Consider the following 24,995-nt stretch of genomic DNA (forward strand, 5'->3'; position numbering starts at 1 on the left):
GGGAAGTGTGTTAAGACTTCTTTTGAAGAACTGTTCTAGTGACAATTTTGGAATTCTGGTTTCTTTAAAAAAAAAAAAAAACAGAAATACTCTTAAGAATATGGTTTCATTTTAATCCCAGGTGTGGGATATGGAGCTGCTTCAGACTGCCCGCAGCAGCGGACTATGATCTGCCCCATGTTCCAGCTGGGGCACGGTTCTGCCAGCTGCAGGTAGTTTCTGTGACTGTGTGTCTCTCAAGCTTCTGGGGTCTTTTTGGAAAGTATATAAATGCTAGGCTCCGAGAGGCATGGGGGGGCGGAGGGGGGCGTTGGCTGGTTGCCGCTGGTTGCTGTCGGTCACGGTTGTTAAACAGTCACGCACAGAGAAGAGGAAAGAAGACGTTAGATCCTGACCACACAGAGCAAATCTGTCCACAGGAAGTCGGCAGTCCTGACCAGCAGGAAGTAGTTGAAGGACAATGCCCCGCTCCTTCCCTTTCTAGCCTTTTTTGTCTCTCCTATGGAGTGAGGGAGTTGAAAGGATGAAGGAAAAGGTGGAAAAGGCGGGAAAAAACCCACAAAGTAGCAAAAGATAAGCTCCAAGCTGTGGGCGTGACCCCCTTACATAGCGGCACATCCCCCACTCTGAAGTCTACACTGTGCAGCAACATGGCCAAGCCTCACAAACGCCTGTGCTCACAAGGTGATCAGATACCAAAGAACTGCACACATTATTATTATTATTATTATTATTATTATTATTATTATTATTATTATTATACAAGGTTCAACTGTGGAGAAAACCAATCTTGTTATAAGAAGTTAGATTAGACAAGTGACTCTCCTGAAAGAGGCTAACGGGTGGGGAGCCCGTAAGATTTCTGGGTCGTGATAATATCGTTCCTTCATCTGGGTGCTAGTCATGTAGGTGACTTCATTTTGATCCAATCTAAGTGCTTATGACTAGTGCATCCTTTGGTAAAAGTCTACTAAAAAACCTGCTCCCATTTCTTAGATTGGCTTGCCATTGCTTTGCTAACACGGCCCGGCCAATCTTCCGGCTTCTCTAAAGTTCACAGGTCATCAACACTGAGATCGCAACTCAGTGGCAGCCGGCTCTGCACCTCAAACCTCAGGGCCAAAGCCAGCACTGACACAGGAATCTCCACACTTCTCCAGCCCAGGAGAACACCACATGAGACTTTCACAAGCAGACAGATGCCTACCCAGACAGGTTTCAGATAGGCAACAAAAGTCATGTTTAGCAAAGTGCCATCATTAAACGATTAGCAAAATGGTGTCATTAAATATGTAAAAGCTTGAGAGGCCAAGATGACCTGCAGGCTGCCTCCTTACCAACTGTTCACCATTGTAGTGACCTTCGATTATCCGATCATACGAGATGCCCACGGGTATGACAAGTATGTCAGGGATGGTATTGGACGACAGTGTATCCACTACCACTGACAGGAGCCCTGCCCGAGCACAGGAGGTCTTGCCGCTGCGGGAGCGGGTGCCTTCCAGGAAGATCTCCAGAAACTGGTGTTGTCGGAGGAGTTCAACTATGTGCTGAGATACAAGAGAATCAGACATGAGCTAAGACTGAGCAACTCGATGAGCACAGAACAGTTAAATCCTGAGACAAAGCACAGAAAAGGATTATAATTTCACCCCTGATCTAACATTTCCACGCATACATTACAGCCAAGGGTCCCAGCAAAGCAGCACTTGGGTGATCACACACAACGATCACCCACATGGATGCAGTAATCTCCCAAACCCAACATGCCTCTGTCACTCTCCTGTGACAGCTAGCCATGCTGTAGAGGACAATTAAAGGCCATACGCACCCCATGGAGCAACGCTCTGTACAGAATGTCTTTGCGTCCGTCTGGGGTTTCATCGAGCCTTCGTCTTATGAAAAAGCCCCCAAGCTTGTGAATCAAGGTACTGCAAATTCAAGAATGCACGAATTATTTATAAGGAAAAATGTAAAAAAGACTCAAATGTCAAGATACTCCATCCAGTCAGAAGCACACATGTCACTTGAATGTTGACAGTGGAAGTTTGGGGGTTCCTTTTCCATGTTGCTGATGTGTTTCACCCACTCCTCAGCTTTCACACATCACTGCACTGTAACTTCTGAGGCAAAAGAGAATCTGATGAGGCGGTCCACAGAGGTAAGGACAGGGGCTTGAGGGAGACTCTGAGTCACTGCCTTCTCCGTGTGTCCACTAGTGATTTCTCCAGGCTCTAAGGGGCAGTTCCATCCCATCACACAGATGCACAGCCCTGGCTAAACCATATGGGTCACAGGCTGGGCAGGAGCTAGAGCACCAGCTGCTCATGCTGAGGACCCTGGTTCGATTCCCAGTACCCACACGGTGGTTCATAACCATCTGTAACTCCAGTACCAAGGGAGCGACACCATCTTCTGAACTATTTGGGTACCAGGTACACAAGTGGTGCATAAACATATATGCAGGCAAAACATTCATCCATATGAAAGAAAGAAATCTTTAATTTTTTAAAAGAAATATGAGTCACAAAACAAAACTAAACGGCAGGAACCTGAGAACAGGACTAACTGGTAGGGGTGGGGTGGGGGTTAACAGAGATGAGGGGAAGATAAGAGAGGGTATGAGGAAGAGAATGATCAGAATACACTAAATACATCTATGAAACTGTCCAAAAACAAAGTTAACCAATGGCTGAGCATGGTGGTGCAAGCCTTTAATCTCAGCACTCAAGAGGCAGAGACAATAGGATTTTCAAGTTCAAACTGGTCTATATTGCTGGTTCCAGGACAGCCAGAGCTACAGAGTAAAACCCTGTCTCAAAGATGAAAAAAAAGAAAAAAAAAAAAAAAAAAAAGAAAGAAAAGAAAACGGGTATTTTTAAAAACGAAACCCCGCACATGATCCCCAGACAGTTTGAGGCATATAGACGTTGACCATGGCAAATTTGTAAAACAAATAAATATTCCCTGGGGAAAATATTCTCAAATAACTGATACTTAAAAGAGGGTCCCTATGAGACAAGGATGATTTTACCAAACTGAAACCAAGTATAACCATCTTTACAAACAGGAAACAGGAGCTGGAGAGACAGCTCAGCAGTGAAGATCACTGGCTACTCTTCCAAAGGACCCGAGTTCAACTCCCAGCACCCACACGGCAGCTCAGAACCCTCTGTAACGCTAGTTCCAGGGAATCAGACCTGTTTTCCTGGCCTCTGTATTTCCAAAAAAACAAACAACTAGGTTTGCTTGTACATACAGGAATAAAAACAGTTCTGCTCCTAATCCCAGGTCTCTTTCTGCAGCACTGATAAGGTTGGATGTGAAGCTGAAAGTCTGTGGTCAACTTTCCTAAATTTACAGCCTCTTCCTAGTCTTTTCAAAAAGAGAAACTGTTTTCAAATAAATATTAGTATCTGCACTGGTGTAAGTAGCAATACTATATTAAATGTTAGCATTCTGGTGTCCTTGAATTGAATTGAGTCTGTTTATGGAAATCAAAGACAAGATGTTGGTAAACTATAGAATCACTCCAAAATTCTTCAGAATAAATCCAGTGAGAGAACAGCGTAGCCTGAGATGTGTTTTGTCACTATGGAGACTTAAATGAGACAAAAGAAAATGCCAGTCTCTGCTATGTTGAAAAGCTAAGTAATGGCTGCCATGAGCTCCTGAAGAGAAACACTGAATTACAAGAAATCAGAACTGCCTAGCACTTACAAAAGCTTCACTGAAAACCAGATCTGGAGAGCGTGAGTCTCTGAGCAACTCTGACCACATGAGAGTCCCAGCACACAAGCTACCTTAGGGCTGAGACCAGGACTTTCTGCCCATGCACACATATATACATGTGCATATGCGCGCGTGTGTGCATGCGTGCGCAGGCACATGTGAGGCCAGCACACAACCCACAACCCCAAGTGTCATTAATCAAGATCTATCTACATTCTGAGACTGGGTCTCCAACAGACAAACAGGCTAGGCTGGCTGCCAGAGAGCACAAGGTGCCACCTGCCTCTGCCTCCCCAGCATGGGGACCACAGCAGACACCACCACACCCAGACTTTTTCTGCACAATTATAGACATAGACCTCAGGGCCTCAAGCCTGACAAGCCGATCACCAACTGTACCATCTCCCCAGTCAACCTATCTGATAATTATCCAATTAGTTTCTTGGTTCCCAGGTGGTGGGAAAAGATGACGTGGGTATCTAGCCCCTGTGAAAACACATCTGTCCTGTAGGTTCCTGTCACAGTGTTACTATGCCAACTGTTAGTTATGTTCCCCATTACATAATAAGCTATTTGACAGCAAATGCTAAGTGTGTCTTGTCTACATGTGCTCAAAGCTCATCAGGATCAACACCACTGACTACAGAAATGGTGGCTTCTCTTCTGCTGCTTACTCAGGTCTGGCTAGCTGCAGACTCTGGGGATCTAGAGAACCCAGAGTGAAAGGCCAGGAAGAGCATCCCGCATCATGAGGCTGAGGCCTAGACCAAGTGCCACTGTGGGAAGCCCTGCCTGCCCAGCAACTGGCAGCTCCCTGCAGTTTCTCTCTACATCCAGCACATTGTAACTCCTGTCAGGTCCCAGAGCTGACCTCAGTGCTGTATGCTGCCTGCCTTGGAAGTTAAGGGTGCAGTTGACAAGCTCAACCCAGTCCCCGCCAGCTCCTCCTCAGTGACCAGATGACATAGACAGCAGAGCTAGTCTGCCTACACCCTTTGCTGAGCCCCAAATGGAGACAAGCACTGACTCTTAGGAACTCAGTTTACTAATTCCTTCTCAGTCTGTCTCTGCTCTCCTCACCAAGATCACAGCTATACTAACGTAAGCCCTCATCATTTGCCTGAACTCTCACAACAGAATCAGAGTCAATTTCTTCAAGTCCAGAGTGAGCACTGGACATACGGGTCTGAGCACGTATTCAGTCAGAAGCTTCCCATCCTTGGTGTATTGACCTAGCTCTCTCTGTGCAGTTGGCCCTCCCGCCTCTGGCCTTTCCATGGGCTTCCTAGTCCACGCTCCAAGGAACCTACCTGCCCTTCAGTTTCCTACAACCATGCCTTGAGTCTCTGCCTTCCAACACACTGTTCCGTTTGAGTGAAAACCACAGAAACCTCTGGAAATGCCCTGTAAAAGTGTTATATTGGGTTCTCTGCATCATGAGGTCAAAGTAAGAGCAGGGTCACCCTTGCTGACATTAGATAGCATGGTGCCATACCATCCCTCAGCTTCCTTTGACAAGTCTGGTCCACTGCCCTTTGATAGCCTTTCGCTGCCTGACACTGTCCTTCAAGGTCACCTGTGCACACTCTATAAACTAGCCCATATCAAATACAGAGATATAGGTGAGGGCCATGCTTGGTTCTGTGTATTATGCAAAGGTTACACAATGAAACATTACTTCTACAATAAAAAGGCTAATATAATTTTTATAACAAGTATCAAAACATAAAAACAGATCCCATATTCAAAACAATTAGTTTTGTTTTGTTTTGGTTTGGGTTTTTTTTTTTTTTCTGGTTTTGATTTTTGAGACAGAGACTTACTATAAACCCCTAGCAGGGTGGAAACTTGCAATATGAACCCATAGATCCATCTGCCTCAGGCACCCAAATACTGAGATTAAAGGTGTGTCCAATATCTCTTACAAAACTATCTTTTTACCACCTTTAAGTTCAACCAAGCCGCTCTCACCTGAAGATGGGGATGTTGAGATTATTGCCCGAGGCGATGTACGGGGCTTTGATATTGTGGCAGAAGAGGATGAAGGTGAGCAGCAGGTAGTCAATGTGGGATCTGTGCACCGGCAGGAACAAGAGCGGCAGATTCGTCTAGGGCAGAGGGGCAACAATGTTAAGGCTCAGGAGTCCAGCTTTGTTTGGTTCTAGTCACCCTTCACTGGCCAATCAAAGACTGGCTCTCTACAAACATGCTCCAGTAACTCTTCAGTGTCTACACAGCAGACATAAGCTCCACTACGACAACAAGCAACTGCAGGGGAGAACACACAACAGTTCAAGTTGACCCAGACCTCCCTCTGCTGAGAGGAAGAAGTCACCGTAGAATTCACCATGGAAATGAGCGGAGGGTTTTAGAGCCAGGAGGGTTGATGTTTCCCTCTACCTGTGCCTCTATGTTCCTATTTATAAAACAAGATTGTGTGACTTGGTGTTCAAGATTATTTCGAGGTAAATTACAAAAGGAATGCTATGCATTTTTGATAGGCCCTGTTTGTTTTCACAAAGGGTGTTGGGGGCGGGGGACGGAGAGTTCCAAATGGGTTCAAAGGGCTAACAGCACAGAGGAGACATTCTGAACAAGCTCTAGCGAACTCCACACACAGGAGACATGGCATGATGGGACACAGAATCCACACACGGGGAAATGGAGTGACAGAGCACAGAAATCCTACCTCAGTTGCAGCTTTTACCATCTCGAGTTGACCCTTGTGAATCTGAATGTTCCAGAAGAAACTGTTGAAGAGCTTTAGTAACACCCAGCCGGTCAGCCTGACAGAAATAAGAACATTTGAATCTGTACACACACAGACAAACCTGTATGTTACAGTAAGTCTGCATACATTTACTTTTGCCTCTCTCGGCTTCTAGATCTACAACCTAGAAGTACTTGTAAATTTAATTTTAAATTGAAATCTGTAAAAGTATTTGTAAAAAGTATTGCAAATTTAAAAATACATGTGTGTGCTCTTAGGTGTGTGAACTGAAGAACAGGCATATTCACGTAAAGCTGACACTGCTCACAGAAGTCTCTGCTGGCTCTGCACTATGAACACAGTTTTCTCTAGTAGCACTTAAGCACTTCAAGGTGAGTGGGCAGGCTAACTTAGTGATCAAAAGGATCCTTCTAACACACTCAACCCCTCAGTTTAAGACACGGATATGTGAGGCTTGACTCAGCCATTTGAGGAGAACAGGGGACACCCATGATAGAGTAGCTGCAGCCCATCAGCATGGGTAAAAGCAGCCTGAAGCCTCCATGTGCTCGTTCACAAGGGCAGCACAGATTTAACACTGGAACACGTCAGTACACTTTGTTCACGTGTCTTCCTTGGTTGAGGAAAGGAAGACTCAACAGCTCCATCTAAGAACAGGCTGGCTCCGGCCTCAAGCTAGCCTAGCCCTCTAATACCTGATCATCCCTGGGGACACAGTAGCAACCATTTCCTGAAGGATCTTCCTGGCTTTCCTTTTCACTTTCTGGATGGCTTTGGTCTGCTGCTGGGCAGATCCATCCAGGTTCAACTCTGAAGCCACTTCAGCTATTGCCTCTTGGACTCTGATTTGAAAGAAAAGTCAGAAAATGAAATAGATTCTATGTAACAGAACACATAGTTATTTTTCAAACTACAGCTATAAATGAATATGATAGAAAAACAGAACAAAATGTTCATTGTCTTCAATATGCAGAAAATGAATGTTCTTTTTATATATGGTGGAGCAGTGAGAGAGAAAACACAAGTGATGGTTGGGACCATCAGCCAGTGTTGTCTATCAAAACGTATGGCCAGAGCCGGGAGAGATGTATGTGGTCAAGAGTATGTACTGTTCCTGCAGAAGACCTGAGTTTGACTCCCAGCACCTATCTATGTCAGGCAGCTCACAACGGCTCCAAGGGATTGGACATCCTATAGCCTCCTCCTATACAGACGCATACTCCTACACACATACATAAGTAACAGTAATAATATCTTTGAAATGAGGGGCATCTTATTCCTGAGCCAAAGGCTTCCCTTAGAAATTTGGACAGATCTAAGAATTTACTCAGATCACTGAGTGAGTGCTGTGGAACTGAAGGCCCCAGTCATGTTACACTTTAGCAAAGCAAGGGAAAGGAAGGCCACCCTGTGTACATAACCCACAACGGAGCACACACTCAAAGTACACGCAGACTTCATGAAAATGGATTGTGTAATCAGTATGTAACCCGGTATAATAAACAAAGTAAAAAAAAAAAAAAATGCCACCAAGACAAGTCAAAGTAATACGTGGCTTTCTTTAGCAATCACAATTTGCCATTTGTTTATGTTGCTGCCTCGCTAGGACTGCATGTAAAACTCTGTGAGAAGCACTAAACAGACATAGTATTTACTGCTCCTTTTCTCCTCCTGAACCAGTTGTTTGACAAAGGCGGAGCTCAACACTGAGCTATAAGAATGAACCCCAGGAAAGGCTCACCCCCCCACCACCACAGTTACCTGATGGTTTTAAGCATTTGGGGCATGAGTCTAGGACGCTTCTCTAGGCATCTAATGTGATATCTCTATTGGCAGCTACTCAACAGCTCATTTAACACACTTTCCTGAGTTCTTACCGTGCCCAACACTGTTAGGTTAGACACACAGCTCCCTACAAAGCTACAAACAGACATTATGAATTCCACATTTTCAGTCACCCCATCTCCGATTCTAACTCCAGCTACAACTCTGAGATGGGCCACTCACAGGAGGCAGAGAAGAGAAACTCTCAAACTCCACACTGTGGGGCTCAGAAAACCACCCCTCAAGTATGAAGCAAGGTGAACTTCTTTAAATTAAAGGTAAATGAAAGGCCTTGGAAACTGCCCTGGCCTTCAAAGCTCTCCATGATCTCTCTCGGCCTAAGATACCGAAGGGGCTCTCTCTGGAATTCCCTTATCTGACAAAAACTCCTCCCCCAAGACACAAGATTATCTGAAACTCTTAGAATGCTGATAATCAGGAAGGGGAGGCTGCCACCCTGGGACTAAAAGTACAGGCAGCATCAGCTGACTTCATCTAGTCTTCTGAGGGAGGCTTGCAGCTACTTGGGCAACCTAATCACTCTGTACCCAGTGAAGTTCCATTGCTCATTTTCTCCCTCAGAGAGAACTTTGTCCCAGCTGCTATCTCTCCCCTAGCTCACTCATAATCCCCTGAAGTTATTTACCGCACCTCAAAATCATCTAAAGTTCCTAGTTGCCTTTTCCACAAGGCTACTCCAGTTTCTCACTGCCTCATTAGACAGTTGCTTTCCTAAGGTTGTGCACATTAATGAAGGTGTGAAGCTCCTTCCCTTGATAGTCTGCTGATGTCAGGCTCCTTCACAGGTAGACAAGCTTCTCTGAGAGCAAAAATCTGAAAACTCTAGCAATGGTTTCCTACTGCAAGGGCTTGGGTCTAAGTACTCAAACCCCATCAGACAGAATACCAAATACTTCTCTTTGGGCTATCAAAACAGAAAATGGGTTACTTCCAATATCAGTATTACAGAAAATTGAATGGGAAACCCTAGGCACATGCATGCACATCTCTAACACTGGCTCATCACTGCTTCTACACTCTAGAAGCCTCGTCAGTACACAGTCCACAAACCAGGACCGTCCACCTCAGCAGCAGTCTTTGCCATGCCTTCCACTCTCCTGACTTTTGTGACTGAATATTGAATGTTCAGAAATGCAAGCTCTGCCCTAGAGAGAGAAGCAGAGAAACCAACAGAAGAGGCTTACTTTACCCTCCGCTCCCATGGCCACATCCACCCTGTCCCCACTTTGTCAGCAGTAGACCCCACTCTCACCTGCTGCTGTTCAGCACGTTGTCAGTGATGCTGGTGGCAAACATGCCCTTATGGACATCTCGCTCTTGAACAAAAAGGATGTAAGAAAGGCGTCTTGCCAGCCATCCTCGGTGCCTGTAACACACAGAGCTTTTCAGCAAGTGCTCCAGCACACCTGCACTACACGGTGGTCTTCCACCCACAGAAAAAGTTCCAAGTCATTCATTCCAGCCACTGGCCCTAGTGGTCAGGATGCTACACAGCCATTTTGACTCATAATTGCTTTCATATATTCTCAGGTAAAACTGAAACCTAGAAATCATTTATCATTCTCAAATTGCCGTATCTTGCTAAATAGTAACCCAAAAGAACAGTCTGACCTCATCAATAGATGACTTCATCAATACAAAGACAAGTAAGTGGGATGTTACCCATTAGCTTTGTGGGGGCAGGACAGATAGAGGTGACACGCAGGTCAGAGAGATAGCTATAGGTGACATAAAGTAAACTTGGAGGTCTCCTCCCATCAAGAAAGGCAATTTTTGTATTAAAGCATTCTTCCAAGACAAGCACTGAGTCTCAAAGTGAATTCAAAGCTAATCAGATCAAAGGCATCTGGCTTCAATGTATCTACATTTTCCCACTGTAAACACACAGCAGGCCTATCTAAGGGAAAATTATTCTTTTGTATGTGATGATGACCTTGTGGTGATTAGCTGGGGTACAGAGATGCATTTCAGGATCAGAAGCTGTAAATCTCACTGTGTGGTGATTTGAAACCATGTATGATAATGGCATACAGTGACGGTGTTACTCCCTCCACAGTGACACTGACGGCAGAGCGCAGATGTGGGGTCAATAACTCTGAAGTCTGAGGTCTGAGGTCGGTAACTCTGGAACTATCTGTGACTAATTTGCTCACATGGTTTCTGATTCTGCCCTTACTGTCTTCATCTCCTGAGAGGTTAGCTCACTGTTGCATTCAAGCTATACTCTGTGTTCAGTGAACACTTCCAGATGGTTATTACAACATGTACCCAAATGCTTCCTGAAGCCCCTCTGCAGTCTGCTGAAGCATGGAGCATGTGGAGATGGGAGTGCACGTGAGTGAGCGAGCACCTGAGAGCGGCAGATAGGAACAGCACGTGAGCAGGTATGTGCGGGACCGAGCATGTGCAGGAGCACGGCGCCTGTCCTGCTGATAAACATGGTTAGGCTTTATCGGCTAACACACAGGCAGCCAGAACAGTAACTAGTGTGGGCCATTGCCAAGTCAATATAGTCAATGCTTTTTCAAATGTCTTCAAAACTGTTATAAATGGAAATAACAGACAAAAATTTTAGCTTCATATATGTCTATTTACATGAAGAAAAAAATTGTTTCTTTGCCTAGAGTCAGTCGCATCAACTAGAAAACTAGAAATAAAACCTGACTTCACAGAGCAGCCTCTCCTCTCTGCTTTGCATTGAAACAAATGAGACTCGGAGGAACTTGGGAATGGAGAGAAGATCCGTGGCCTTGGGCTGTGCTTCTATGACAAAAGCAAGCTCTAATCCAACAAGCAGGCCTCATCAGTCTCAGACGAGACCTTCTTCATGTACTTAGGGGCAGGACCAGGGAGGACTGAATCCAAGGACTGGCTTCCTGGATCACCTTTCACAGAATTGTTCATGACCAAGAACACGTCTTGCCGCCGTCGGCTGGAGGCTCTAAGAACTCTAAGAACTGTGAGTCCTGCGGTAGTCTGGCTGCTATTTCTCCTGCTTCACGAACACACAGCCTTCCAATTCTTCCTTATCCTCTAACTGTAATGGAAAACAAAGGCCTCTTTCTCTCTGGCACCTACCAAATCCCTGTATACTTGGAAGTCAGAACTCACTGTTTTAAATTATCTTCATTAAGTAAACCAAAGAACATTTAGTGCAGGGAGGGACCAACAGAAGGGAGACGTGGCAAAGGGAGAAAGAGGTGAATCTGAGCACGGTATTGTGACACACACCATGAAAATACAATGAAGGCTGCCACTTTGTAGTGGAGGCACACTAACAAAAAGAGCGTCCACTCAGTACAGAGATGTTCCAGTACTGTGTTTGTGTGTGACTGCACACACATGCCAACAAACACATACACACACACACACACACACACACACACAAGCATACACTCAGGTGAGTACACATGGCAGACAGTGAACTCTCCTTGTATCATGGGTTCCAGGAACCATAATCAGGTCATCAGGCTAAGGTTAAGAACCTCAGTGGTTCTCAGACTTCCTAGCGCTGTGACCTTTAACACAGTTCCTCATGGTGTGGTGACCCCCCCCCCCAGCCATTATTTCGTTGCTACTTTATAACTGTAATTTTGCTGCTGTTATGAATCATAATGTAAATATCTAATATGCAGGATACCTGCTATGTAAACAGTATTAAATGATCTTTTGACCCCCAAAGGGGTCATGCACCACAGGTTGAGAACCACTGAGCCAACCACTGGCCACATTTGTAATTTTTTCTTTGAAGTATGAAACAGTCACAACATATAAGACATTTAAACCTAGAAATGTCTTACTACTTCTTAGCAAAAGTTAATTATCTGCATATGTTAAAGAACACCACAGGTGGCGTTTACACCACTGGGGATTCCTCACAGTAGAGCAGCAATTACCATGACAGGCCTCCCAAGGCTGTCTGTCCTGCTTCTGGTCTTTCCATGCAGGCCCTTGTAAGAAAAGCTCACACTCTACCCACTCCAGAAACCACAGGTACATATTAAAGTACACTAACTAGCATGCCAAAGTTTAACTTCTATGATCTATTAGAAGTAGAAGAAATGTCCTTTTACCTTGTGTGAGTTTCATTGATATAAATGACATTCCGCAACCCCAGAGATGGGATACTGGGGTTGAAAAACCTTTCCTATAAAAACAAAATGAATGTAGACATGAATTCACAGCTGGAGTGATGGTCAAGAATCCCACTAACATCTCTAAAAAACATTTAAAATCCAAGCATAACAGTAAAAATTGCTGCTTCAAAACTTACAGAATGAAGAAAATACATGTTTTATTGAATAGTACTTTTTATACATCAAAGACAACAAACAAGGGTTTAACTTTGAAACCGTAAAACCAAAGGCAATGGTATCTCTTCCCTTCCCACACCACAGCACCCTCCATCCCTACAGAGCAGGGACCCACAGTCAGCTTCCACCACAGGAAGTTACAGCTTTCAATACTCCCCAAAGACCCTAAATACCAGAGTCACTCACGGGCCCCTGGCCCACGAGACACACGGGGATTATTATGACCATTGAATGGGTAAGAAAACTGAGGCTGCCGAAACTCGGGGAGTCAACCTCCAAGCTTCCTATTCTGTAAAGCAGCTGGCACTTAATGCTGCAAAGTCCAGCTGCCAGTCACTCGCTTTACAGGTGATGTTGAAAACACAGCCTGTCTCTTTATCAATGTGAGCAAGATGGTAAGGCAAAAAAAAAAAAAAAAAAAAAAAAAGAGCCAATAAGATATAAAAATCACCTAATCTCTTTACAGAAAACTGGGGTGTCAAAGAAGGGGGGCAAATACCAGGAACTATAAAAACATTTGCTACCAAATTGCTTTAAGTGAGCATGGAGGAACTGCAAGAAGAATGTAGTTCCATCCTTTACTGCTGTTACACAGAACACAACAGCCTGTTACAATATATCCATCCAACCCCGACCATAATCACCACAGTAACTCCCTGTGCAGCTGTGGCTTACAATACACTGTAACAGTGCAGTTGCAATGCTGTTCATGCAGAACCACAGTTAAGGTATTGTCTTGCATTCAAAATTAGAATTAGGTGAGAGGCCAGTCTAAAAGGAAAAGCCACATGACCTTCTATTTAAATCTTTGTTTCCACTCCTCTCAAGTCCAAAATGGCCTTACTCCTGGACTGGCAACTCTCATGGTCCTCCAGTTGTAACAAACTCTTGCATTAAGGCATTTATAGGTTAAAGGGAGCATCTCTGACAAGCCATTCTTCAGCAGATCTGGACAACGGGTAAGAACTACTCAGGCTCTGCCTAAAGCTTACTAATGTTAACAAATACCTTGATGCCAGGCTCAGAACTGAACCTCCAGCCAAGTCAGCCTCCAGGGGAGAATTTACCCAGCACAGTTAGCCATTCACACAAGTTATAAACAACCTCTGTAACAGAAAGTTTCTGAGTCCTAAGTATTTGGTCCATCTCAGGGAGAGCTTAATATCTAACACAACCCTTCAAAACATGACTCTCAGCCTACACCAGCAGAGAAAGAAACCCTATTTGCTAACTCATCCATCCAGCAAATGCCATTAGAAGCTCACCTTTCACCGTCGGCTCTTCTCAAAGAATGCAGAAGGTGGTGTGACATGCTTATTTCTCAACAAAAGAACAAAAACCAAGGATACACTTGGGGGCCAAAAGTCAGAGCCTAGCAGGTACTGGGCACTCCATCAACTCTATGAACTCAAAGAAAAATCGACTTTCCCCTAACTGTGGACCAGCAATATTTAATAAATAAACAGCAATAGAAAGTAAGTCCATTTCTCTACCTGAAATGTTTGGTTTATACAAAGGGATCTCGGTTCTGAAGGAGTCAAGTCCGTTAAGACCAAACACAAAATCCACAAAACTGAAAACCCTCTGCAGCAGAAAAGTGTGGTGAGCGGAGCCCTTACCCAGCTCTGAGGCGTGCATGAATAGCAGCACCTTCCCACGAAGGGCCTCTTCCGGCTCATAATGCTCTCCTTCCATTTCAGTGTTGCCGACCTGAAGAAGGTAGGTTTGAACCCACAGTCAACCTAGGAAATACAAGGCAGAAATTATGTCTAAATGGCAAGCACTGTTTCCATCCTCTTGGTCTATTTCAAATAGAAGAGAAAATGATGCCACTTTTGTTCCCACTTTTGGCAGTGTAATTGTACATGCCGTGAGTCTTGTTCATGGAAGGTATCTTATTCCACAATCATCACTTGGAAAAAAGGTTGGTACAAAAGAAAAGGTTGATTTTCTAAAAACAAATGTAGTTTGTAACAGCTGCTACATGCTCGAGACAACATTCACAGATCAACAGAGTTGTGATATTACCAGAGGATGAATGGGTAGAAAAATAGGGTGTCCATAATTACCCAGTGGAATATTATTCAGCCACAAAGAGGAAGGAAAACCAAAGAAGCCGGAAGCTGGTTATGTTAACAACAGCCCGGCATACAAAAGCAACTACTGCATATCTTATGAGTGCAAGCTGAACATGTCAACCTCACAGAAGCAGAGATAGAAGAGTAACCCAGAGGCCAAAGGGACTTCTGACAGTGGGATGAAGAAGTTAGACTCCTTGTGCTCAGTCAACTTTATGCCCTTTCAAAGCACACACTATACTCCCATGGGAAGACCATACAGGCCTGACCCAGTGAGCAGGTGTTCTTACAATAGTTTAGAAGAAAAACAAAGTGTGTTTAATGACATTCTGTTACCAAGAGCATTTAACCCATAGAATTTAAATCTCAGCTACATCATTTGACCAGAATCAAGCCCTGTCCTACCATTTAAGATTATTCTTTAACTTTCTGTTCCTTGTTTTTCAGATTTCACTGGTACAACGTTCTTCAAAACAGCCAATTAATATAAATTTTTGTTGAGGTATTTTAAGCACCCCGTGTAATGCTGAATTAGTAACACCACAAGAAAATGCATGCTTTTCAATTAGTTTAATAAACAAGTTTCCTGTTTTTAATGTTTTTAGAGTTCATTTCCATTATAAAACTCAGGCTTACTAAATAGAAGTTGTGTGGTAGATACTAAAAGGAAGAAATTTATAAGCACACTGCACCAAACAATGGTTACTGTTTATGCCTCCATACAAGAAACTTGCTTTTTAATATAATTACTGTTCTGAAATTTTCCATCCATTTTTTCTTCCCAATTAATACTACTAAAAATTTTAAATTATTCTTAGATTATAAAAACACCACTTTTAAGAGTTGGAAGCAGTTTCTGTGATGGTTAATCTCTACTTGATATCACTGCAAACATTTTAAGTGAGCTGTTCTGAAGGTTTCTCTTAAACTTACCCAGTCCTCATTTGTGTGTTTACATCGGCCAAGGCTGTATTCTGATGAATTGGGCAGATAAGATACGTCTATTGTGCCAACTGTCACTGAAGACTCCTCCATGTCACAACAAGGAAGTCCCAAATCATGTGCTGTAAGAAATAACCACTACTCAAGGAAGTATCCAGAAACTTAACACCAGGCCTCACACAGGTCAACATTCATATCCCAGTATTTCCTGAACATACAAAGATACAGCATCTGTAGCCTTCAGATTCCTGGGCAAAACTGCCATGAACAGTCATTTGTAAAACAGAAGGCACTTCATAAAATAATGCACTTGTAATAAAGCTGGCCTGCAACAAATAATGATTTCACTTTTGTTAATAACTGAGTATCCCTCAGAGAATGAAGACAAAACTTTTTTATGATTTATTTACAAATATGTGGGCATGTATATCCATATACATATGGGTGTCTGAGGAGGCCAATACAGGGCAGCAGATCCCCGGAGCTGGGTTGCGAGTCACCTGATGTGGGTGCTGGGAACCAAACTCTGATCCTCTGAAAGACACTGCTAACCACTGAGCCACTACCAGCTCCAGCATAAGCTTACTTGGTGTAATACATTCTATATGTATGAATGCAGCTTCTGTTTTAATTTTTTAAAGCCTTCTTATATAATCTTTTAGTTCTTTTAGTTGTTGGCTATTTCTCTCCTAGCATTAGATTCTTCTCTTAAAATCGAAATTCCCCTTCAGTGAGAGAAGTGTTCTCTAACACTGGACTCTTTACAATCCCCACGTAGATTTGCACCGATAACTGTTTAGCCTCAAAACAACATCTGTTCTTAACCGTTCAGTATAAGCAAGCAATCAGCTGACACCAGAGACCAGTAAAGCATCGCACCTGGTAGTATTATAAAAGAGTCGACCCTTAGCTACCAACTTCCGGTTCAGAAGGACCACACAACAGGGGGAGCACGCTGCTGCCTGAGAAAAGAAATGAGGCGATCAAAGGAGGAAAAGGAGGCTTGTGCCATCAGACATCCACGCCTTGCTCCTCCGGCCCCACAGGGTTTACTTGAGGTCAAGCCAGATTTTTTTTTTTTTTTTTTTTTTTTTTTTTTTTTTTTTTTTTTTTTTTTTTTTTTTTTTTTACGGGAGAGAGGAGGAGAATAAAAGAAAAAGAAAAATTCCCACAGGCTCCAGACAGCTGTGCTGAGCAGGGCAGAATACAAAATCTGACAGTCGGCCGCGGGCAGAGGCAAGTGGACCCCTCTGGAGTTCAACGCCCATGCTGCACACCACATTCACACGTGTGAATTTGGACAAGTTGGTTAACTGCTACGCCTTGCTTTGCTACATCTGGAAAATGGGCAGCATGCCACCCGACTCGGCTGTCTCTCGGGCTGCAGGGTGGGCAGGGGTCTCCTTAGCACGCCCCGGGACGCTGTGGGGGTGCACTGAGCTCAGCCACACCACGCATAGCTGCTGTCAGCGGGCGGTCCCAGGAGCCAGCTGCTCGCGGAGCCCGCTGCTGCCTCGGTTTCCCTCCCCCCGGGAGGGAGGACACTGGGAGATGACAGCCCTGCGGGTGCAGCCACTGCAGCGGGTCCCTGGAGCAATACTGTGCCCACCCCTCCCGGAGCCCGGCCCACGCCAGGGGGGAGCCCGGGGGTCCGCCCCGGACTCTTGCAAAACCTCGGACGCGCCCAGGGAGAGCGGCGCCCACGCACCTGTCCCCGCGCTCCGGCCCAGCGGCGTCCCGCAGCCGCAGCCCGCACCGCGCTCCGCGCCACCCGCCCGGCAGCTCGCGCCTGGGCGCCCACAGCTGCCAGCGCTTCAGCTCTGCGCCTGCGGCGGCGGCGCGCCGTGATGACGCAGGCGGCGCGCGGCAGTGACGTCATGGCTGTTGCCCGCCAGGTCTTGCATAACGCGCTTGGATGAAGCGTACGGTGTGGACGCTGAGCATGGGGAGTGAGCCTGACGGCCACGCTGGCCATGCTGCATGCTTCGTGCATCGGTCGGTGGCTCTTGTCTGTCTGCCATGTTCCTTGTGTGACCTCAGCCTGGGCGCCCCCATCAACCCCAGGCCCTGTGGTGGGGTGCGTGTGGGCTGCGTGGGTTTAGGTGCTTGTGCGTGATCCTGCCCTTTTGTGTGTGAGACCAAGCTGAATTTGTGAAGAATGAGGAGGCAAGGATTGCTAAGTGCAACGTTGTGAAATGTCTGCGTGACCGAGACGAAAAAAATGAAGAATGGACAAAGTAAGGCTTGAAAGATACAAAGCCACCTGCCGAGGCAGAAGACTCAGCTAGTTTCCTTTGAGATGTATTGCTCAGAGCAGTGTATGCGGTGATCGTACTAAATGACCGTGTTCTGTCTTCCTAAGGGTGTTGAAATGTACATTTCAACTGTTCTCACCACAAAAACTGGGACGCTAATTAGCTCAACTTAGCCACTTTATATTGCACTCATGAATCGTTAATATCACTTCACACATACACATAAACTAGAACATGTGAATTTACTACCAAAATACCTTTTTAAAAATGGCTTCAAGAAGTCCGAGTCAAGCATTACCTCGCTTGAGCCATTTAAACAAAACATAAACAATGGGCAGGAAGGGTTCTTTTGCAATATGCCAACGTTATCGGCAAAGCTGGTGGTTATCAAAGAGCATCAGCAATTTAGAATGAAGAAGGTACATCACTCAGCACACATTAGATATGAAGTCGGATCTGGGAGCACAGAAATGATTAAGACACGGTCTCCATCCTCAAGTGACTGATGTTGGTTCTTGTCTGTCGTACATGCTATCAGCCTAACTTTGTGCTCACATCAAAGCTTTGTGTACAGATAACCCAATAAAAACAAGCCCGTAGCTCCCTAGAATCCAAACACATGGGCCCAGTATGTTAGGCATACAACGGAGAGGCCTCGACTCTCCCACCGTTCTCCAGCAGTTGTCTCTGCTGTGGTCCTGAGAGGTACTGCCCCTCTTCTGTGCTTCTGCCTCTCCTCCCAGCACTCTGTAGTCCCTGACCTGGTTCTCCAAACCTTCCCTATCCACCCCATCCCTCCATCATCACATCCTCCTGAGACATCTCAAAGATTACCCAGAGCACCTTGTCTCAGATCCTCATCCATCGGTGTCAGACTGCCAGAGGGTTACATACCCATGGTGGCGGTGCCTTACATCAGGGTCCTAATTAATATGTTATAATAAGCACCTAATAAATACTTGAAGCTGGGGTACAACAAGAAAAACTAGATTTCCTTAACTTGAGACATGAATTTCCTTTCCACTTCTTTCCACTTCTCTTTATAAAACCCATCCTGCAAAACAAATGATTCTCTTCTGGGAAACAACCCCAGAGAGTAGAAGTGGGCATTCATCATAGAATAAGAGAGGACCTTGCCTTGATTTTGCCTCTTGTACATTATCCAAACACACACACACACACACACACACACACACACACACTTCACTAAGGCTCTCAAGGAATGTATATTAGCTACAAAGAGTAAAATTTTATCCCAAAACATTGTGAAATACAGGATATGGGGCCCTAACAACAAAACAAAGGCATGGAAGGAAAACGTGAAGATAATCCTTGGATAAAGAAGAAGAGGAGAAATGAATTAGGAAGACTGATGGAGAAGTTCTGCAATGTAAGCCATATGGAAAGTGTGTCTTACATAAAACTCAGTCATAGGGACTCTTCTTGCACAAGAGTTGCTGTGCATGTGAATGTGGGTTGCCGTGCTAAGTTCTGGTTACATAATGAAGATTGTTTTGGAAACAGGTGGCACCCTAAGCAATCTATTTTATCAGCAGAGTGATTTATAGTAACCGGTCTAGCCAGTTAAGATGGAGTAACAGGGGTGAACGTGCTATCTTATTTAATACAGCAAAAACCAAACAGGCAATATAAACCAGTGACATTCAGAAATCAGATGTCATGTACCTGAGATGGACAGTCCAAGGGAGGACCACAGTGAGCTGAGGACAGTCCAAGGGAGGACCACAGTGAGCTGAGGACAGTCCAAGGGAGGACCACAGTGAGCTGAGGACAGTCCAAGGGAGGACCACAGTGAGCTGAGGACAGTCCAAGGGAGGACCACAGTGAGCTGAGGACAGTCCAAGGGAGGACCACAGTGAGCTGAGGACAGTCCAAGGGAGGACCACAGTGAGCTGAGGACAGTCCAAGGGAGGACCACAGTGAGCTGAGGACAGTCCAAGGGAGGACCACAGTGAGCTGAGGACAGTCCAAGGGGAGGACCACAGTGAGCTGAGGACAGTCCAAGGGAGGACCACAGTGAGCTGAGCCCTTCAATTGCATTGGCTCATCACCTAGAGAGAGTTACCAGGCTGCAGTACAGAAAGAAGGAACTCAGGGAGGCTTAGGTAGACTGAAATGAGAAGATGGAATTGAGAGACTGTGGATGTCAAGGCTGGAGCTGAGTACCAGAGAGGAGAAAGAGGAAGAAGCTGTGTGGCAAAAGGAGCCGTGGAACCCTGCAGAGCTCAGTCCGGTCTTCAGTGAACTAGCCTGCACACGTCAGGAAGCTATCCACATGCAGGGGAGAAGAGCACAGAAACGTGAAGAGATGAAGGAACACTTACTGTGGCTTGCACAAGATGGGGATCACTCTTGTCCCTACAAGTCAGAGTTAAAAGATTCCCAGTGGTCACACAAGACCATTCAAATGCCTGACCTTCAAAGAGTCTGGAAACCTCATGATTCATGACATAAAAGGTCTCACCTCAGCAGCAGAGTAAAATTAACCCTACAATAAAGTCATATCATGGTCATATTTAACAAGCCTTAAAGACCAGTCCAACCCTTCCCCCTTGGACAATTGCAAAAACAAGCAAACAAACACAAAACCACCAAAGTGTCCAAGAATAAAGCATGAGAATACTTAAAGGGAATAAAAATTTAAAATACCGTGTACCTCACAAAGTGAAGCTAAATTATTAAACAGACATACAAAAATAAAAGAAAAAAACAGAAAAGAGTGATGCACAGCAGAAATGGGGAAACCATCAATCGAGAATGCTGCAGAGAGTAGAGGTCACAGAAAGTAGAGACATGAAAAAAGACTCAGCTAAATCTAGACCATGAAAGGATGTGGTTCAGTAGGTAGGTCGCTTGCCTAGGTAACATATGTGAAGTCTACATTCCACCTACAGCACCACATGGGAGTAGGTGTGGTGATACAGCAGAGGCAGAGGGTCAGAAGTTCAAAATCACCCTCCACCAGAAGGTGAATGTAATGCCAGCTAGGCCACAAGAGACCCCATCTTCAAAAAATAAAAGTAAATCCAAATCACAGACCTTATAAAAAGCATTGAGATTTTTAAAAAAACATACAAGCACATACATACACATCTGTGATGAGTTAACAGCAGGTTAAATGTTACCAAAAAGTAAAATAAGTTACTTTAAAATATTGTGTCAGAACTATCTGGAATGCAGCGCTGGGGAACCAGAAAGAAGAAATGGACAGGGATGGCATCGGGGAACTTGGGGTGGGTGCATTCGATTGGTGTCCCCGAGGGAGGGAGAAAAAAAATGAACACTGAAAGAATTCATATCTGGAAGACCCAGGCTGTAAGAATATTACGGACTTCAAAACAAACAGCAACAAAATGCTATATATTGAAATCTGAATCTGCACAAAGGTGTTACAGGACCTTAAGGACCCCAAGTAAAATTTTTTTATTAAGATAACATTTAAAAGATAGCAGACTACTTACAACAAAAATAATAACAATATACTATGCAGTTTATAGCATGTATAACTAACATGTATGACCAGAGCAGGAAGTCTAACCACACAGAGACAGACTGTGGAGAAGGGACTGAAACTCAAGCCTTTCTCACACTAAGATCTGCATTTCCCCCAACAGTTACACCGCCTGTTTAATAGTCCCTCTTTAGAAAGCTTCTCTCAGAGATCTAAAGGACATTTGTTCCAGTTGCTACTGACCCACCTATACACTGATCCACAAATGGACACTTCTCCACAAAAGAACAGTATTAACTGAATTCAATTATGCAGGTAGCCATGGCATTGCTTGATCTAAAATATAACAATTATTCTAGAAAATTCTATTAGAAGAAATCATTTTAATGATGAAGAGGCTTGTGCTTTTTTTTCTTCTCATCTTTTCTCTAGGCTCCTTTTAGGGTATTCAATTAGTCAGTAAATATTTATAAAGCTGCTACTTTATTTCAGGCACTCTGTTGTAAATATAGCTTTAACAAGACAGTGCAGCTCCTTCTCTAAAGTATGTAGTCCGACATACTTACTCAACTCCTGTTTAATAATTGTTCCCCAAAAGATTCAAATCGGCTTCTAGCTCTTTGGCTTGTGGCTTCTAGGATTCCCCTAGTCTCTCTCCCTGAGAGAGCCGCTGCTTTAATCTCTTTTCTTTCCCTCTGATTTTGTTCAGGGTGATCTTTTGCCAGGCTCTGAGAAAGGAATGAAACAAGGTTGTCTAAGCCAATTATGATAATCTCATTCCAGAATATTGCAACTGTTGCTGCGGCCAAGATGACCACATGACCTACTAGTCCAGGGCAATGTGACCTAAAAGAAAAGCAACTGCGAGGATTGCCCCAGCTCTGCTCTCCCAGTTAAAGGGACACAGCAGGCACTGCTGCTTCCCTGCTTCCCGCTTCGACTGTCCAGATTTATCACCCCTCCCCACACACACACACACACCTATGTAAAACACTAGTATGACAGGATTCTGTCACTCTCCAGCAAAGGCATATCTGCTTTGACTTTAATTGTGCTAGAATAATTCAACCACTTGGAAAAAAATAAACACACAGAAGAGACGGACTTTGGAAATCAGCTTTACCAGCCTAGCAGGCTGAGGGCTGGCAGTGGAAAGGTGGACTCGGTATCTTTCAGAAGCTACCTCAGGCCATAGGGGACTGAACATCCCTGAATCACTTTCAACACGTTCACCACACTGCAAGAGCCTCACTTTCACTGAAAGCTGCTTCATCACTAAATGAATAAGTACATTAAGCTCCAAATAAACTCGAAGGAGAATCCCTGTGTTCAGTGTGATGTCAGCTGAAAACCTGTAACTACACAATACCTTTGGATTGATACGCCCATGGCAACATTGTTGGTTTAAAGAATCACATACCAAATCTGAACAGTTCTGAGCAGCAAGTAATGACTATTCTGACTCCTAGAAAATTCAAGAGCCTCCGAAAAGCTGCACCATGAAAGCCGGGCCCAGCCGAGAGCCCCCAAACCACTTACCCAGTTTCAAATGATACTTTTTTACAAGTTTTGAGGTGGACAAAACAGTGGCTGATTGTAGAGGAAACTTCTGGGCTTAGTATAAGGCAAGCTGGGCCTCAGTTTAAGAGAAGACAGAGCAGGCAGTAGGACCTCCAGGATACAGTGTTTCTTTGGCGCCTTGGGGAAGTCCCACATGGTAGAGCTTGTCACAGAAGAAATAAAGCTCTTAAACGCACACAGGACCCAAGCAGGGATGAGGAGACCCAGCAAAAATGAGTCAGGGCTTCTACTTGATTCCCCCATGCGGCATGCATACTCAGATAAGGGACAGAGGCAGACTTCTAAAAATGCTCGCTTTGGAATTCTGGCTTAAAGACGGGTTAATTCAGCATCTACTCATTCCCAACCTACGAGGAGTCTGTTTTGTACCAGGCATCTTACTAAGTGTCGGTGGCAGAAAAATGAAAATGTCAGGCATGGGTCTGGTCATGGCGAGTGAAGAGTCTGGTGAATCTTGACACAAGAGTGGAAAGGACAAAAGAAAATAAAGAAAATAAGGACTGAAGAGTCCATGTCACAGCACAGCGAAGAGGCCAGCGAACGACGGTCAGGTCACTAACTAGATATTACCAAGCTGGAGGGTCACTGCCAATGGCTCCTGCCCTGATAAACCACGGCTTCGTGAGTACAGCTGCAGGGGTTGGCTTCCTGCTCCTAAGAATAAAATCAGAATCATTTCTCTGGTCCTGGATAGAGACATGACACATTCTAAACACGACATTTCTAGATCACATGATTACTATCTAGCTTTCTGATAGAGAACAGACACATCATTATTTGTTCCTCTATTAAGAAGATAATCCAACCTGGGCATTATATGGCACATTATGTAATCTCAGCCTTCAGGAGATGGAGGCAGAAGGACTGGGAACTCAAAGTCACCCTTAGCTACATAGTGGGCTCAGGACTCCCCTGGGCTGCCTAATCCCTATCTCAGAATAAATAGAAATAAATAAATTAAGTAAGTAAGTAAGTTAGTTAGTTAGTTAGTTAGTTAGTAAGTTCATATAAACAGGCCTGTCAATGTCCTGGGTATAAAAAAAAATATCTCTTTGGGAAGAATATCCACTCCTGAAACATCAAGAATGGAGAAACCTATCTAAACAAACATGTCAGCGTAGAGTTAATCTGGCTATTGTCTGCTTCATGGAACCAAAGTATTTTCCTATATTATCATCTCTCTGACCTTGTCTGCTCTAACCCTGGGAGAGCCTTGCCTTCCTCGCTGCTGTCTCTAGTCACTGTGCCGTGAGAGCACCTCCTGAAATCTCATCTGCTCACCTTCTAGGTGGAGGGCCACTCACTTACCCATGGTGAAAACTACCTCCCCTTGGAAGGAGCACAGAGAATACCTGCAAGGAGCATGGCAGACCCAGAGGGAAGACAGAGCCAGAGAGCTGTGCCAAGGCCCAGTCTGGATTAGGGAGCTGCAGAGGGGAATTAGAAAGTCAGAACCAGATGAATAAGCCACAGTAAGAAGTTTGGAATCTTAAAAAAAAAAAAAAAAATGTTACATATGGTATGAATAGTATGGTGGAGTTTGCATCTCTCTTACCTTGTTAGATTATGTAAGAGCCAACAGACAGGTGCCAACAGACAGGTAGGACTGAAGATATGCACAATCTGGAAGGAGGAGTGGGCTGTGGCCTGGGAGCTTTGATGTCCCAGGAGCACGCCTGGGGCAAGTTGTCAGTGCCAGAGCTTGTGGGCAGTAGGTTTATTTTGTATGCTCTCGTTATCCAGCACTTACTACATGCCAAGCACATTGTGCACATTCTATAGACACTGTCTCAGGCTGGCTTCTTAGCCATGGGCCAGGAGGAAAACCCAGTCCATGCCAGAGGGCTTGAGAGTAAGACTTTCACATAGAGAAACACTTAGACAGACCCACGGATTGCTGAAACAACTAAAGGCTTATGAGGCAACCAGAGATTAACAAGAACACAAACTACGCTCCCAACGTCTGGACAGACAGAGTCAACTGTGGCAGAGGAAGCAAGCTGCCAAGAGGAAACTAAACCACAGAGCCACCACCCAACAAGAGGA

The 24,995-nt window shown here is 44.7% G+C and overlaps 1 protein-coding gene across 6 annotated transcripts in view; it reads right to left on the reverse strand.

Annotated features, from left to right (window-relative positions):
* The window catches only part of Gpam (glycerol-3-phosphate acyltransferase, mitochondrial), a 59,881-nt gene that overhangs the window by 14,747 nt on the left and 20,139 nt on the right, over window positions 1-24,995 (reverse strand). The window contains exons 1-11 of one of the 6 annotated variants that reach the window (XM_076924537.1): window positions 21,935-22,074; window positions 16,521-16,603; window positions 15,633-15,763; window positions 14,241-14,363; window positions 12,382-12,455; window positions 9,561-9,674; window positions 7,159-7,305; window positions 6,422-6,518; window positions 5,704-5,840; window positions 1,832-1,931; window positions 1,338-1,550 (exon numbers count right to left, since the gene is read on the reverse strand). In XM_076924537.1, coding sequence (XP_076780652.1) covers window positions 1,338-1,550; window positions 1,832-1,931; window positions 5,704-5,840; window positions 6,422-6,518; window positions 7,159-7,305; window positions 9,561-9,674; window positions 12,382-12,455; window positions 14,241-14,363; window positions 15,633-15,734 — 1,107 coding nt within the window. In that variant the 5' untranslated portion in view covers window positions 15,735-15,763; window positions 16,521-16,603; window positions 21,935-22,074. Of the gene's footprint in view, window positions 1-1,337; window positions 1,551-1,831; window positions 1,932-5,703; window positions 5,841-6,421; window positions 6,519-7,158; window positions 7,306-9,560; window positions 9,675-12,381; window positions 12,456-14,240; window positions 14,364-15,632; window positions 15,764-16,520; window positions 16,604-17,349; window positions 17,487-21,934; window positions 22,076-24,995 lie in introns of those variants that run through there. The other 5 variants (XM_034505825.2, XM_034505836.2, XM_034505842.2 and 2 more) reach the window with 5 other exon arrangements.

The sequence above is a fragment of the Arvicanthis niloticus genome, chromosome 1 (assembly GCF_011762505.2).
Source record: "Arvicanthis niloticus isolate mArvNil1 chromosome 1, mArvNil1.pat.X, whole genome shotgun sequence".
Classification (NCBI taxonomy): domain Eukaryota; kingdom Metazoa; phylum Chordata; class Mammalia; order Rodentia; family Muridae; genus Arvicanthis; species Arvicanthis niloticus.